Source organism: Hevea brasiliensis, chromosome 16 (assembly GCF_030052815.1).
Source record: "Hevea brasiliensis isolate MT/VB/25A 57/8 chromosome 16, ASM3005281v1, whole genome shotgun sequence".
Lineage (NCBI taxonomy): Eukaryota > Viridiplantae > Streptophyta > Magnoliopsida > Malpighiales > Euphorbiaceae > Hevea > Hevea brasiliensis.
Window position 1 is genome coordinate 2,227,109 of NC_079508.1, and position 17,312 is coordinate 2,244,420.

At 29.5% G+C, this 17,312-nt stretch overlaps 1 protein-coding gene and 1 non-coding gene across 2 annotated transcripts; one reads left to right on the forward strand and one right to left on the reverse strand.

Moving 5' to 3' along the window:
- Positions 1-889: 889 nt before the first annotated feature.
- Positions 890-968, forward strand: LOC131175214 (small nucleolar RNA snoR97). The gene has a single exon (XR_009145377.1). It is a non-coding gene; the product is annotated as a small nucleolar RNA snoR97 (small nucleolar RNA).
- Positions 969-9,046: 8,078 nt separating this feature from the next.
- LOC110657451 (beta-amyrin 28-monooxygenase) lies at positions 9,047-12,366 on the reverse strand. The gene is made up of 4 exons (XM_021814655.2): positions 11,859-12,366; positions 11,265-11,768; positions 10,330-10,517; positions 9,047-9,606 (listed from the first exon to the last, which is right to left on the reverse strand). Exons 1-4 carry the CDS (start codon positions 12,307-12,309, stop codon positions 9,304-9,306), a joined length of 1,446 nt encoding a protein of 481 aa, XP_021670347.2. The 5' UTR covers positions 12,310-12,366; the 3' UTR covers positions 9,047-9,303.
- Between the last annotated feature and the right edge of the window lie 4,946 nt (positions 12,367-17,312).

The window sequence follows — 17,312 nt, forward strand, 5'->3', positions numbered from 1 at the left end:
CGAATACTGGACGAAACTTTAAAATATTAGAATTACAGAGATTCGCCATTGACTTTGAACTTTTAAGATTGGAACCATTATTAGACCGAATAAAAACCTTAACTTCATTTTAAGGAATATCTGGGGCATTCGAGCGAGAAGCCTGATCAAATCATTAGCTAAATAAAGTTCTACAATATTTGTACAGAGAGATCAGAGGATATCAATAGGCAAGGTTGGATGGTCCAGAAACTCGATATTGTCTCTAACTCATCTGACAAAGAGTAAGAGATCGGAAAGCAATCTAACTTAAGCGTGAGATCGATTTGTTCCAGGGACGATCAATCGGTAAGTTCGAAAAAGCTACCTTGTGATCGGGACATCGGCAGAGAACGGATAATACAGTTTCGATTTTAAAAGTTCCTTAACTTCAGAGGTCAGCCAAAATATGGTGTTTACAATGTTCAACAGTTGAAGTTAAGTTCTTCAACAGCTGAAGATGCTTCATTACCAATTGCTCTACAATCCCTAACTTAATTACTGTTTCAATTAGTATTTTAGTTACTGTCTTTACTTAGCATTTAGTTAGCTAGGTTCCTAGTCACCCAGTTCCAGGAGAACATTTCATTCCCTCTAAGCATATTTCAACACACACTAGTATGGGTTATTGGCCTAATTAAATCCATCTCATAGAGGCAATTATTTTCTTTTAATTACCAACAATTGGCTGTGATGAGTTAAGAAACTCTAGAGGTTTTAATTGCCACTTTTATTGTGATCATGTTCGGAGGCTTTCTTAGAGTCCATAGAAGTTAATGTCAAGTTTTCCAATGAAGTAAGTAGATTAAGAAACACAGTAGTAGAACAATCCTAAGAAACATATAGAAACCATCAAACATACTACTTTAGCACTCAGACATTTGGAGTGCTATCATCAACTTCATCTCCCACAACCCATGAGATTTGAGTTAAATAACAACATTACATTTGGTGCCTTAAATTTGTTGAAAATTTTACTGCCACATGTTATTGATAATCTTTTGTACCTATTGAATTTAAGTTGATTTTTGGTTCTGTGATTATAGGTTCATGATTGAGTTTAACACATTGTATTCAAAAATTTAGTTGTAAACAAAAATAAATAGAGGTGTTAATGAGTTGTAGAATTGTCACAAATGACACTATGAAGTTGTAAATATACATAATGGGTTATTTTTTGTTCGTGAATGGACTGTTCTTTCTATGCATAATTGTTAAAAAATCACATCCACACAAATTAAAGAACATAACATTTAACGTAGTTCAGTTTAAGCCTACTCCACTAACAAATTCACTATCAAAGGAAAAGTAATTACACACACTAATTACTTTTCTCTTACACAAATCACTCAATAAATCATAACAATGTCGTGCCTTAAAAACTACCATCTTAACTTCGTTGTACTTCACTCAATATGTTCCATGGCACATTGCTTATGCAAGCACCCCTTATAGTAAATGAACTCGACCTATAATTTGTTGCACGCATAACTTTTTTCCACTTCATGCCTTTTTATGCAATAATGACAGTGACACTATAAAACCAAATCCCATATGGATTTGGGTTATTCTTCCTAAAATCGTAAATAACTCATTCATTTTTTTTTTAAATTTTATCTTTCTAATTTAAATTATACTAAACTTTTAAATTAACAATAACATCAAATCCTAATTCAATAGGTACTCGGATTTCAACAATCTCAACCTCCAAGTTAAATTGAATTAGTCTTCACCTGTAACGCCTTCATTTTAAGTAGTTCCGTATATTCTACTGTTTCGATGACTAACGTCTGTTCGGATAGCCAGGATGTCTGGAAACACACTTAAATTAGAGTGAGAAGTCATAAATTGATTGAATAAAGATCAAGTAAAATTAAAGGAAAATAAAAGAAGCAAAGTTCAAATAGGTTAAATGAGCAGGAGGTCCCGGCGATGGGTGACCTTACGAGAAGTAAGTGAAAGCTCAGTTGCTGACTCCAAACTCATGAGAAACCCAATGAGACAATTATTTGGGACTAAATTAAAGGATTAATGACAATGAAAATGTCAAGGGAATGCAAGAAAATTCATGCCAATCGATAAAGGCAATTATAAATTGATAAACACAATGAAGGGCATTTTGGTCATTTCACGTAGAGAGTTGACTTTTGACCAAAATGTCAATTAAAGTAAGTGAAATTTATGTAATAAAATATAAAGAAATTTTGAAGAAAATTTAAATAGAAATATGCAATGAAAGAAGGATATAAAAGAAATGAAAATTTAATTCCCAAATTATGACATAAGCATGACATGAAGATGACTTAATTAAAAATTTAACCAATTGAAATTAGACAAACAATTATAAAAAGGGACAAAATAAGTAAATAAATAAAAAAGTGGTCTTCATCTTAATCTTCCTACCACCTTGGCCGAACCACCATCCCAACATCCTTCCACCATTTTCACTCTTCCAAAGCTTCAATTCCCATACCATTTCACCATATTTCCCAAAGTCTCCAACACAAAAACTTGATTTTAGACCTTGCTTAAGAGATTGGTAGCAAAAAGAAGAGGAGAAAAGGAAGAATTGGCTAGCTTGGAAATCTCATAATTGAGGTATGTGCAAATTAGTTTTAAATTCTTGAATATTACTTGAATTTAAGTTGAGATGCATAGAAATTATAAAGAAAATGATGAAAAAATATGCATGGTTGGTTGAACATGAATTTCGGCTACCATAGAGGAGGTGGACGTTTTGATGAATTGATGAAAATAAATGTGTTTGTTAGTGTTGCCCAACAAGTATACATGAGTAGTATGTTGATTTGCATGTGTTATGCATGAATTGTGATTATGGAAGTTAGGGTTTTAGGAGAAATTGGGGGTTTTGTGCCTTGATACTCAATTGAGATTGTTGAGGTCAAATATTGACCATTTGATGAGAATTGGTTGAATTTTGATGTTAGTAGTGGTGTTGAATGGTTGAATTGGGAGTGTGTTTTCTATGCAGGGATTTTGGACCTTGAGTCTAGTACATTTATGTGGCCATAAGTAGAGCTACATAACTCCAATTGGTGTGAGGCCAATTGGAGATCAAACCTTAGACATAATGCTAGAAATGGTATGAAGAAAGCTTACCCAAAAACTAACCATAGCTTGTCCTAAAATTGGCTTGAATTCGGATGTGGCATTCTGGACCTGGACAAAATGACCATATAAACAGTATTTAGTCATTTAGGCATAACTTACTCTAGGAAACTCCAAATGACTTGATTCTTGAACCCATAGAATCCTAAGACATAGTAGAACATTTTTCATGGGATCAGAAGACCTAGTTTTGACCTTAACCCAATCAAATTGCTTGGTAAATTTAGTCCATCAACTCTGCCTAAACTAAACCTGGCCTGGAAAGTCTGGACTTTAGGTTATTCTATCAATTGTGGCAAAAATGCCATAACTCAGTCTACAAAACTACAAATACAGTGATTCAAAAGCCAAAATATTCATAAGACCTAGAACTACAATTTTGATGTTTTGACCAAAACCCAGAACCCAATGCAACTTAGGGAAATTGCTAGGAGAAATTAGGAATTCCTAATCTGGAAATTCCTGTACTTAAACAGATTGGCCATTTGACACCTAGATAGTAAATGAATCATAACTTTCAGTAGAAAACTCTAATTAGGATGAGCCAAATTGATCTGAAAACTTAAGAAATAGAGCTACAATTTTCGTTCAGAAACCTTGCTCAAATTTTGAGTGTAAGGACCTCAAATATGAATTGCAAAAACTGACCTGAACCTGAAATCCTAAATGTATAGGGTTATGAGTCTAGGTTGGTTAATTAGCCATAACTCACCTTATATAACCTCAAATTTAGTAATTCTTAAACATCTGTAACCATGAGACATAGGAGAACAACTCATATGAAGAACACTAAGCCCAATTATGGCTGTAACTAGTCCAAATAACTTGGCAAAATTGAGTTCCAGAATCTGCTCTGTTCTGGAATAGTATTGGTTACTGGACCAGTACTTAGTAAATTGCCCATAACTATAGCTAGAAAACCCCAAATTGAATGATTCAAAAAAGGAAATTAAAGCCAAGATAATAAGGAATAACTTTCATGAAGAAAGTGTGGTCAAATTACTATTGTAGCTTGGCCTAATATGAGAGTGAAGTCAAATTTGAAATTCTGAAATTTATGAAACATCATATAAATGACTTGCAAAATATTTGGTATTCAATACCCTTAGCTCAATGAACTTGAATGTTAGATGAATATATATTTGGGACCCATGTTCCCATCATGATTGAAACAAAAAATGCTATGAAGCATGAATATAAAATGTGATGATAATATATGACCTATGAATGATTAAAAATACTACTATGAATGCTTAAAAACACTAAGTGTCCATGTAAGCCTAGACATATGTGTTTGGTTAGATAGATTGGCATGCCAAGAAGGGACCAATATGTTGTAGTGCTGCCTATGGCTTTTATGCCATTTTGTTATACATGGCTTGTGTGCCATTCTGTTACATTCGGCTTATTGTCGCCCGATTATGACTTTTAAGTCGTTTTGTTGATATTATGGCTTCTAGCCATTCTGCATACATGGTTGACATTATGTGTTCCATGGTATGATGGCCCGAGGCACCACGGTGTCCAGTACTCGAAAATCCACGTATCCAGTTCAGTCAGTCTGTCATAGGTTACTTAGGCATCTAAAAGTATTAATGAGATTAAATATGTGTTGAAATGATGTAAGGAAGTTTAATATCAAGATAAAGGATAAAGAAAAATCCCAATAGAATAAATGTTTTCAAAAATCAGTAAAATGAAAAATGATATTTAAAATCATTATAGGATCCACGAATAAGATGCTAGAAAGAGTTGATATCATAAATCTTAATTAGCCTTAAATTAATTCATAATTCATTAAATATGTATTTTCCTTATAATTTCTACAACCATGAAATTACTTCATTTATTTGTATATTATATTTCCATTGTATTATTGCACCACTAAGCAGAAATGCTTAGCGCGTTGGATTTTTCTATGCGTAGGTACTGAAGATAAAGTCCAGTAAACATCAGACTGGGATTTTAGAGTCAGGATCTGCATCAGTGTCGGATAGTGTCATCTCCTCACACAGTGCATTTTGGTAGGGTTCACCAAACTACAGTAGTGTATTTTATACATTGTAAATATTTATTAAATTTTGTAATGTAAATTATGAATTTATGAAATTATATTTGTATATGATGTAAATTATAAATTTTGTGTAATAAATTGTACATGGATGTAAATTAATGAAATTTGAGTATTTCATATATGAATTGAGCATGAATGGATATGTATAGAAATGGTTACATGAATTGAATTTTAGATTATGATAAAAGTATATGAATTGATATGAAATATTTTTAAACAGGTGAATAGTGGAATACGCCAAATGTTAATAAAATAAAGGAAACCCCGTCGATTTCTCCATTTAAATATTCGGATATAAATATTAAAGGAAAATAAAGTAATAGTGAATGAAGTATGAAAACTACATTTTAAAATAAAATGGCATTAAAATAAATTATAAATAAGTAAGATAATAAAAGGTGCTCCGACACAGAATATAGCATTCTTTGCTCGACTACGCTATAGATCGGGTAAGGGGTGTTACATCACCACTTCTACAAAAGTCAATTTCTCTTTGGTATTTCCTTGCACTCTTAATTATTGATGTTGCCTCTTGCCTCTATTTGCATTCTTCTAATCAATGTGCTTCCTTCCAATTTGTAGAGGTTCTTTGCACCAATCTTCTTACCTTTCATGATCACGAGAGCATTTCGGCTAATTTTCATGACTCCGCCATAAATTGAACACTAATAACTCAAAGAATCCAACTTACTCAAAGAAATTAAGTTCCTTTCAAATTTAGGAATATACCTTACTTTATCAAACAATTTCATATGATCACCATGTAGCTTGATTTTCACTTTACTAACACCTTTGACTTCCATTTTGTTTTCATTTCCTAGCTTCATTTTCTCTCCTTTCTTTTATTCAATTCCATAAAACCACTCCTTTTTTGGGGCATATATGGAATGGGCAAGTGGAATTCATTAATGACTCATCTTGTAATGGACCTTTTACCTTTTCCTTATTATCATCTACATTTAAACATTCACTATCAACACCATCATCAGTTACAATTGTAACAGTTTCTTCTTTTTCTTTTCATGACTGTTCTTAAATTATTTAAACTCTACAAGATCTTCCTTCATCTTTATACAATAGTATTGAATATGGCCCTTTTCATGACAGTAGTAGCATTATCTATCTTTAAGGTCTACTCGTGGTTTCGAGCTCGATCTACTATTTTTTCTCCAATTGTTTCTACATGGATTACTTCTACCATGACTAGAACTAATAATAAAAGCCCCACCTTCATTGCTACTATTTTTTGCTTGAACTTTTCATCATCCAAAAATAATTGTAGTAACCCCCTCCATCTTTAATGTCTCCTTTCCAACTATTAGGGCTATCACCAAGCTTTTAGAAGATTATGGGAGAGAGATTAGAAGCAAAAAGGCTTTATCTTTATCATCTACCTTCACACCAGCACTAGTTAATTGGGTAATTAATTTATTAAAAAGATTAAGGTGATCTCTTACATTAGTACCTTCACCTATTCTGAGTTGGTATAACTCCTTTTTCAAGTATAAATGATTTGTAAGTGACTATGACATGTACAACCTCTTCAATTTTTTTCAAAAAACAACTAGCGAAGTCTCCTTCAAAATATTATATTTCACATTAGGGGCTAATGTTAATCAAATTATACTCACCAGCCTTTATTGAAGTTCCTCCCAATTATCATCTTTCATGGTTGCTGATAGCTTTTTATTCAATGTTTTCATTAATCCTTGTTGTACAAGGACATCCTTCATAGTGCTTTGCTATTGACTAAAATTATTTTTCTTATTGAATAGCTCCATCTCAAATTTTGTGCTCGGCATCTTTGACATCCCGAACCACAACTCTAATACCACGTGTTAAAAAATCACACTCACACAAATTAAAGAACACAAAATTTAATGTGGTTCGGCTTAAGTCTACTCCACCAATAAATCCACTATCGAAAGAAAAATAATTATACACACTAATTATTTTTCTCTCACACAAATCACTCAACAAATCGTGGCAATGTTGTGGCTTAAAGACTACTATCTTAACTTCATGGAACACTCATTATGTTCAACGATGCACTATTTATGCAAGTGCTCTCACAGCAATTGAACTCGGCCACCTATTATCTTCTACGCACATAACTTTTGTGCGCTTCATGCCTTTTCATAGGCAATAATGACGACAACACTATAAAACGAAATCCCATATGGATTTGGGTTATTCTTCCTAAATCGCAAAATAACTCATTCATTTTTTTTTTTATCTTTCTAATTTAAATTATATTAAACTTCTTAATTAACAATAAATTCAAATCCTAATTCAATTGGTACTTGGATTTCAATAATAATCAATAAATTTAGACAATGGGGTGTGAAGTTTTAAACATACTACTTTAGAATAAAATGAATCTTAACTACGCTTAGAGGCACTTCTATTAATGTCTTGGGTTTAAAGAACCTTTTGCTTGGCCTAAGGATGCAAAATAAAGGCAAACAAAATAGGGAAATATAAATGTGTTAATGCTTTTATACAAGTTGTAATGTTCTAGAAACTAAATAGCTACATCATTGAAAACCACCAATTGGAAGAGAAATAGGGAAATATAAATAGCAAAATATGTGTATATCTTAGTTTCTATCTACTCTTTAGTTATTGTTTGTAGCGAAAGAAAATATGGAAAAGTGTATGTATATCTTATTTAGCATTGATCTCTGTCATTTTTCTCTCTCTATCTTTTCTTTCCTATACCATTTTCCAATATATATCCAACATTTTTGTTTCCTCTACAAACATTATGGTTATAAGTATTTAATTTTTGTTCTCCACAAATGTTAAGAATAGTTTCGTAACTTCTTTATCCATCAAGCTCATTTTGAGAATTTTTTAAACCATTTTAACATGGTGTTTCATTTCTTTCCCTCATTGGTATTACCTACTGCGGTTCAAAGTTTCATTCTCAGTATTTTTCTAATTAAATTTTTAATATTAGAAATAAAAAATGATTGTTTTTAAAATAAAAATTATAAAATTATATTTTAATTTCCACGTCAGTGCTTATGGACAACATTTGTGTAATTTTCCTTCTTTACTAACAACAATGTGTAATTTCGAGACACCATTTTATCACAAATTGAATCTCACGACCCTACTTGAAAAAAAGTGCAAAACCATAATATACTTTTTTAATTTCCCCAATAATGTATCAGTTTCATTCCACATCCAATGCCAACAGCAAATATATATATATATATATATATATATATATGAGAAAGTTGAAGACTCAAAAATATTTAACCAAAAGTTGACACTTGAATTCACCATTAATTGACATTTGACATAATTAAAAATAATAATTTTATTTAAAATTTTCATTTTAATTTATCTTTTATAATTATAAATTTAAGTATTAGTTTTAGATGATGTTTAACTGAATAATTTTATCTTAAAATATATAATTATTTAAATTTGAAATATAAGAAAAAAATGAAAAAGCAAATATATTTAACTAGTATATAGAATTTACAAATTTCAAAATATTTAAAATTTTATTTTAGTTTATCTTTTTTATTTGATTAGTGTATAAAATCCACAATATTTAAAATATTTAAAATACCAATTTTTATCTTCTTCAAAACTAACTTAAAGACTCCGGTTTTTATTTTAATTTCTTCTACTAATACTAGATTAAAAATGAATATAAGAAAAGATCTTTTAATATTTTTTAAATATTATTCTAAATATATATATATATATATATATATAGACCTTATCATAAATGTGACTCTAAGTATGAGTTTCTCAAGAGTTGCTCTCAAAATGCATCAACATATACGTTAAAATGGACTTTGAAGAAAAAGTTCAAAGAGAAGCTTAAAATACATTAATTACATAAAAATTATATTGAAACTTTGGATCTTTGACATCTCGGAATTATTGTATATAAAAGATTGTTGTCACATGAGGGTTGAATAGGTAATAATACATATGGCATATATGTGAATGTAAAACAAGTGAAACAAATAAGAAAATTAAAATAATAATAATAATAAAGGAAAGAGCTTTGCCTAGCTTATTCTGGTAACTATGGATGAAGAAATTATATATGAAGTTTATGAAGCCTTGTGAGGATAAAGGCGAACTGGAAGTCCCTTTGCTGGCATTGGCATAGGATCAACAATAATCTTCTCATCTGGAATTACCTTTTCAAATCTGAATCTTTTCACCAAGTTGTGCATAAAAACAAGTATTTCCAATCGAGCATACTCTTTTCCAGGGCACATTCTTGGTCCTCCACCAAATGGCACGAAGGTGTAAGGAGCTGGTCCTTTCCCTTCAAATCTGCTGGGATCAAATTTTTCAGGTTCTGAGAAGTACTCTGGATTCTTATGGGTTGAGTTTGCACTCCAATACAGCTGCATATAATATGTATGGTTAATGAAAGCAAATTGTATTATGTGCGTTAATTACTACCTACATGATCATAGGGATGAAAAATGTGCATATATGGGAAATATTTGTTTAGATCTGGTTTATTTATTTATTTAAATTTATTAAGTATTCCTTTATGTCCTTTACAACCTATAGAAAATTAATTCCTTCAGAGTTTGTAACTGCTTCTTCCAACAATACTTTCTTCAAAGATCAAATCCGAGTTATCCCCTTATGAGTGTAGTAGGTCTTACCACTGCATCTAATACTTGTGCTTAAACCTAATTTATTATGGATCTTAGATATAATATATATGGTAAGACTCATATTTAAACACAATATATACAGTGTGTCAAGAGTTTCACATTGAAAAAGGAAAAAGAATTCAAAGGGTTTATAAAAGTAAAGGGCTAGCTAATTAATTGGTTAGTTTTAACCTTTTAGCAATGGTTAGTCTAAGTCCAAGAAAGCCCATGTTACATTTCATGGACTCTTTCCTCAGCCCCTTCATTCACCTCTACCTATTCAACTCAGTTCAGTAATCTAGTAGTACTCTTACTTAAAATAGGTGGATTCTACATATTTGTATCTTATATCTATGATGTATTAAGTTAAGGTAAAATTTTCCATTCAGTTGTATATATTCTTTACTCAATATTTGCTTTTACAATTAAAGGATTGGAAAAAAATGAAGATTAATTAAATACCTTCCAGCCTCTTGGAATATAAAAACCATTGAAGATGAAATCAGTGATGGCTTCCCTGAAAGCACCTTGAAGAGGAGGAGCAAGTCTCATTACTTCACAAGCCACGTTCCATGAATATTTCATTTTTTGAATGTCATCCCAGTTCAGCAACTCTCCTTCCTCTTTTGTTTTAGCAATCTCCATTTGCTCTATATTTACAATATCAAAAATATAAAAATTAATAAATTTGATTAAAAAATATATATATAAAAAAATTAATGAGCTTTAATCTAATAGAAATTTCTAAAATACTCCTAAAGCACTAAAAAAATAATACTTCTTGCATATGCCAAAATTCAGTTATTTCTCAAATTAAAGAGAGTGAGTCCATATTATATCATGAATTGTGAGAAAGAAAGCATATGCGACTAGAACACTGAACAATCTTAATAATCTAATACTAATAATGATTAATTAATTTGAAAAAATAAAAGTGAAGATACAATCAGAATCAACTTAGTCAGAGAGTTTGTACTTTTTATTATAATTTTAGTTCAGCCGCCTTATTCTGCATATGTTGAAAGAAAAAAGCAGTTTCACACGAAAATTTGTTTAAGAGTTTACCAATGAACTATTATTTTTAATTGGGTATTTAAGTTTAATTGTAATTGGTGGGATGCAAGACAATGTTAGGTATGTATAATATCATGGAAAGTGATATAAAAAAAGATGCCAAAGTGTATAGTATATATGCATGTCCCTGCCATTATATGTTTGATTGATCATCTCTTTCTCAAATTAATTATAAACTCTTCCTTTTAATGTATTAGACTTAATTTAGAGGCATTTAATAATAATAATAATAATAATAATAATAATAATAATAATAATAATAATAATAGTAAGTTATTGAGAGAAAGTAATAAAAGGTTAATATATGTATAATTAGTACTTACCCTTGTAAACTTCCTGGAAAATGTGCGGGAGTTCAGAGAGATACTTGACAATGAAAGTGCAAGCAGCACTAGCAGTATCATGTCCACCAATCAACAATCCAAGAATCTTGTCTGCAATATCCCTTTCATTCATGAACTCTCCATTCTCATCACTTGTATTCAACATATGAGACAAAATATCTTGTGTATTCGATGCCCTTCCTACTGCAAGATCAATCTTTCTTTGCTTGATGATGCCCAGAAGCTCCCTCCTTATAAGCTGTGAGGCCTTGATAGCTCTTCGAAAGGGTGTTCCAGGCAAATCAATGGGAATGGAAATGATTCCTGAGGCCAAGACCTGAAAAGGGTCTGAAAATTTTGCTATGTGGGCAGGATCTTCCACGCTTACAAAGAGACGACAGGCTAACCAGAAGGTGTAATTCTTTGCCAGAGGGAACACAACCACTTCATCTTTATTCTCCCACCCCGAGGCAAAGTGCCTCTGCGCGATTGAATCCATGATACCTGTTAGTGAAAATGCCATAAATTAATAAAATTTGTTTAATGAAGAGTTTAAATTTGTCCAATTTAATGTTGAAATATTACAACAAATACCTATATATCGCTGCAAAGCCTCAGGTTTCAAGAACTGAGGAAGAAGCTTTCTCATTTTCTTGGCTTCTTCCTTGGAAGAAGTCTGTAGAGAAGAAGGAAATATTTTGTTCACAGAATCAGGCCACCAGGCTACAACAAGCTTGTTCTCATTGGAGAACATGAACTTGTTACCTGCAGCCCCGCAAAGCACAGCTGCAGGGTGGCCAAGGAGATTAGTTTTGAAAACATCAGAGGAGTATTTAGTTTTCCGATCAAAGACAAACTTTTCAGGGTGACCTTTCCAACCTGTGGACAAGAAATCCAGACTCTCTCCCACATAGGGAAGGCCTGGTTTCCCTGGAGGAAGGTTAGGGTACTTGTATTGGGAGATGTGCTTGTAGAAAAGGAAAAAGAGAGACAGTGTGATAAAGGACATGAAGAGGAGAAGAAGGGTGAGGTAGTAATGCTCCATTTTTGCTTTCTTTTTTTAGCGGGCGAGTGAATGAGGTATAAATCGATGCCAATTTATAGGCAAAAGGGAGTGTATATTGAGTGATTATATGTAGGTTATCTTACCTAGAATGACAAGGTAAAATGTATAAATATGTAGTAGTGAATGGATTTTAAAATATTATAATTATTAAATAATTAACATATATATATATATATATATATATATATATATATATATATATATATATATATATATGTTAATTCATAGATAGCTTGCCGTCCCATGTAATTTTTTTTCACGGAATCATGCTGTTACTATAAAATTACTCATTAATCAAGAGGTTGTTGGTGTGGAAAAAATGTTAATGAAGAGTTTACGTGTTGCTTTATCTAAGTCAATTAATTAATTAATTAATTAGAACTTTTATTGGATAATTAACACTCAAGTCAACTTTTATCTTAATTAAGATATTAATCACTTGTTAAACCAAAATTCCTTTTGCCAACTTGGAGTGATCTGTTTAGAGAAAATGATATATAGATTTTTTGGGTGTTGGAGTATTCCGATTTAGTTTTAAGAAATTTTTATTTTGTTCTAGTTTCAATTTCACTTTAGTTTCAGTTAAAATCTTTATTTTCCACCAAAAATTATAACATTCTTGTATTTTTATTAAAAAATAATTTAAAATTTTTAACATCAAAATACCAATATAAATAATAATATTAGTATCAAAAATTTGTTACATATATAGCACTTAATAAATTTATCTATTAATAGAATTGCTGCTTATAAAATAATGTATATTATATTATTATCATTTACTTATAGCAATTTCTTAATTATAGTCTTTAAGTATAATATATGTTGGAGTCCCACAATGGAAACAAAGAAAGAGAAACAAGAAAACATATAAAAAGGGGAAGCCATACCAAATTAACTTAAACCATTTTGATACAGACAATTTCAAACTCAACAATTGAACTACACTAATAGTCTTATTCAGCAATCTCCAGGTCATGACAGATAATTTCACAATATACATATATAATTAAGGATTATAATGTATACTATATATGATTAAAATATGATTTAGTCATATAATTAATAATTAAAAGGTGAATTAATATGTTTATAATTAAATTTGTTAAAAAAGATAGAAGAACAAAAGTTAATATTAACTCATATACACACTAATAATTGGAAACAAATTAAATTAAATTTTGATTTTTTTTTATTTAATTCTGTATGATTTCAATTTAATTTTTAATGATCATCATATATATAATCGAAATAAAACAATAAAATATTTTTAATTTAATATGATTCAATTCTTATAACCTTTCTTCTTAATTTCAATTTGATTTGACGTTGTTGTGCACCATAGAAATGTGTAAATTATTAAAAAAAAATAAAACAATTATTCACAACAACAAAATTTATGTGATTTATTATTTTAATATAGGGTTACATCCACAGGCATATCATATTATATTATCAATGAATATAATTATTAATCACAAGCTTAAAACTATTTACCTATCAACTCAATTACGCCAAAAAGAATTTTCACTACAAAATTGTTCATATTAAATATATTAGTTAGTCCCTCTCAATCTTTTTTAGACGTAATCCAATATACTTACTATTTTAACTACATTATATATCATAAAAGATGTCTTCAACTATATGAGTAAAAGTCCTTTCACCAATAGACAACAATTCATTCATCTTGAATTTTACACACTTTCTGCACCTTAGACCAAATTAAAATCTCTTTTTTCTCCATGGGACTGTAATGAACAATAGTCTCTTACTTTTAGATTATGCCTTTTCTTCACCTCAAGCAAAAGCTCCTCTTTCTCCATGAGACTACCATAGGTAGGAGCCCCTCATTAATGGGGGCAAAACCTCTTCTTCATTGAATAAAAATCACTCTCTTCAATAGGCAAGAGCTCTTCTCTGCAAAGAGTAAAAACCCCTCTCCAATGGGTAAAATCAAATAATCTCTCCATAATACTCATATTTATTATAATACTAGTTTCTTTAACCCTAATCTAATTAGAAATTTAACTCAATTTAAGAATAACACTAAAATAGGAGTTTACTCTGTATAGAAAATATTCATCCATTGTAGTACATAATATTTTTTTCATTCTAATTAAGAAAATTATCTCTCTAAATTCCACAAGAATTTTGAATCACACATCTAACGTATACAATTTAGCTTGCATACCCTAAGGGGTTTGGTATTGGTAGGTGGGAATCGTGGGATTGGATTTTTTTTTTCTTTTTATTATTATTATTATTATATTACAATAAGAATGTAATAGAATTAGCCCGACACCATTTTACCAAAGACCAATATAATTAATACATTAATAAAGGGGAAACAATGTATAAAGTCTTAAAAATGAGGTTCGCTTTTCCCACCTGAGAGTGGTTGTGGGAATTGATGTCTACCTTCCTTCAATTTTCAATCTTAAAGTTTGTGGAATAAAGCAGGCCAAGTCAAGCAAAACAACAACCCAAACGTGTTAAACTAGCGTTTAGATTTATTAATTTATTCATGTGATGTGATATAGATATTTTAAATTAAAAAAATATACACTATTTTTTTGTTTACTTTAATTTTTATTATAAATAAAATAAGAAAATATTTAAATTTTATATTACATAAAACAATTAATTATACAAAAAAAATCATATTTGAATAAGTAATCACATTTTATTTTATACAATGTAGACACAGTATATCGAATAATAACTGATAAGCTATATAATAGGAGATAATTATTTTTCTATCTTATAATAAAAGTGAATAATTTTGAAGTAAAGGAATGAAAAGACTCAAATTCTAGACTTTTTTGCTCTTTACACTTTAGGATGTGTTTGATAAGAAGTTAAAAAATTAAGTATAAAATGTTATTCTTGTAAGTTTTAAGGGTGTAATTATTAACTTAGCTCTCAAGGCTAACATTCAATCCCTTAATAAGACATAAATATTAATGAGGTAAAAAATTAACTTAATTTTTTTAAGTATTCAAATAAATTAATTAGGGATTAAAAGTTATAAGGGTAATAATTATCTTTTATTAACATCGTATCAAATACTCTCTCAAAGATTAAGGAAGATCAATTATGCTATTAACAAGTAATCACCAGTTTAATTAATAATTAAGACTCAATAAAATTATTTTATTGGACAATACTTTAAAATTATTTATTCTAAATGCACAGGCCAATGTGAGGGAGCGTGCCTTTAAGATCACCTATAGAAGAGATTTAGTCTTGGTTGGCCTTAGGAAAATAAAAGGCTTAAAGATCAATTTCACCATATTCTTATTAGGAAAATTTAATTTAGCTCAATTTTAAATTTTTGTTTAAATTAGTAAAAAAATTTAGATATAAGTTCAATTTAACCCAAAAATCAAAAAAATTTAAAAAATTAAGTTTTCAACTTTTAAGATAAAAAAAAAGAGATTTAGTAAAAAAATAAAAAATTGAACTTATTAATTTTTTTTATTTAAATCAAGGAATCAAAGAAATTTAGCCTATAAAATTTAATTTTTAGACTAAATTTAACTTAAATTAAAATTTTTAAATTAATTTATACAAAAGGTTGAAAATAACTAAATTAATCTTCCCCAATAAATTCAGGGTGAAATTGAATTTTTGTCAAAAATATATAAAAGTTTTTTTTTATATATAAATAATTTGAATATTGTAAAGAATTAGACCCGTGTGTTCACGAGTGGGTGATAATTGAAGTCTACCCTCCCTTTTTCCCCTAAGAAAATGAAAGAGCATTAGAAGACCTAGGAAGTGGATCTAGTCAAGCATTGCAATAATCTAATCACAAACTAATATTACAAATCTTTTTGTATACAATTGCAAATGGAGAACTTTATATGCATGTACAAACAAATTAGGTTGGTATGTTTTTTTTTTTTTTTTTTTTGAAATATATTGACTTTCATTAAAAAAAATATTTTATCAATTTAAAAAATTTTAATTTAATTTAAGTAATTCTGATTATAAATTATTCAACTATTAAAATTAAAATAAATATTCAAATTTAAATATTAAATTGATAAGAATTAAAAACACATGTAAAAGTATTTGAAATCTATACTTGAGACCAAACTATATTCTGCCATTAATTATAAAGGTCAAAATTAACTTTGATTTTGATTTAATTTTAACTTTAATTTAATTTTGATTTGGTTTGGTTTTATTTAAATTCAAAGATTAATTTTTTTTTTTAAAATGAAAAATTGGTTTTACCTATAATTGAATTCATTCAATTTTAATTGATTTCTATTCGAACCGAAGTGATTTTAAACCAAACGGTGGGCCAGAGCCATGGAATTTGACCAATGACCTTAGAAAGCCCCTGCAAGTGGACTTTGACTAGTGTGATCTTCTACAGAGATTCCTTTTCTTTTAGAAGGTAGTTCCACGATTCTCATTATAGTCATTTTTAAAAAAATTAATATTCAAACCCGTACAATATATAAAAAATAATTATGATAAAATATTTAATTTAATTTTTATATTTATTAGTTTAATTTTTCGTATAATTTAATTTAAAAATTTTAATTTAAACTTAATGTAGCTTCAAAAATAAAATTTATAAACTAAATTTCTTAATTTTTGACTTAAATAAAAAATTAAGAAATTTAATTTATTAATTTTGGACTTAATTTTTTAATTTTTTAATTTAAATTTAAATATTAAGAAGTTTAATTTATTAATTTCTTGCTGAAAAGGTTGAAGGGTCGAAACTCTCTCTAGATCACACAATTCCGGTGGCCTTTGGAGCTACCACTAGTTGGAAACTTCAGATTTTATGAGATTTTGCCAAATTTTAATAGTTTAAAAGGTTGCCGATGGTCCGGGAAGGATTGGCCAAGGTAGGGGGAATAGATTAGAGGTGATAGGCGGTGGTGGGTTGGTCGAGAAGAGGAGAACCAAAGAGAGAGAGAGAGGGGTTTCAGGGGAGAGAAGGCGAGGGGAGGGAA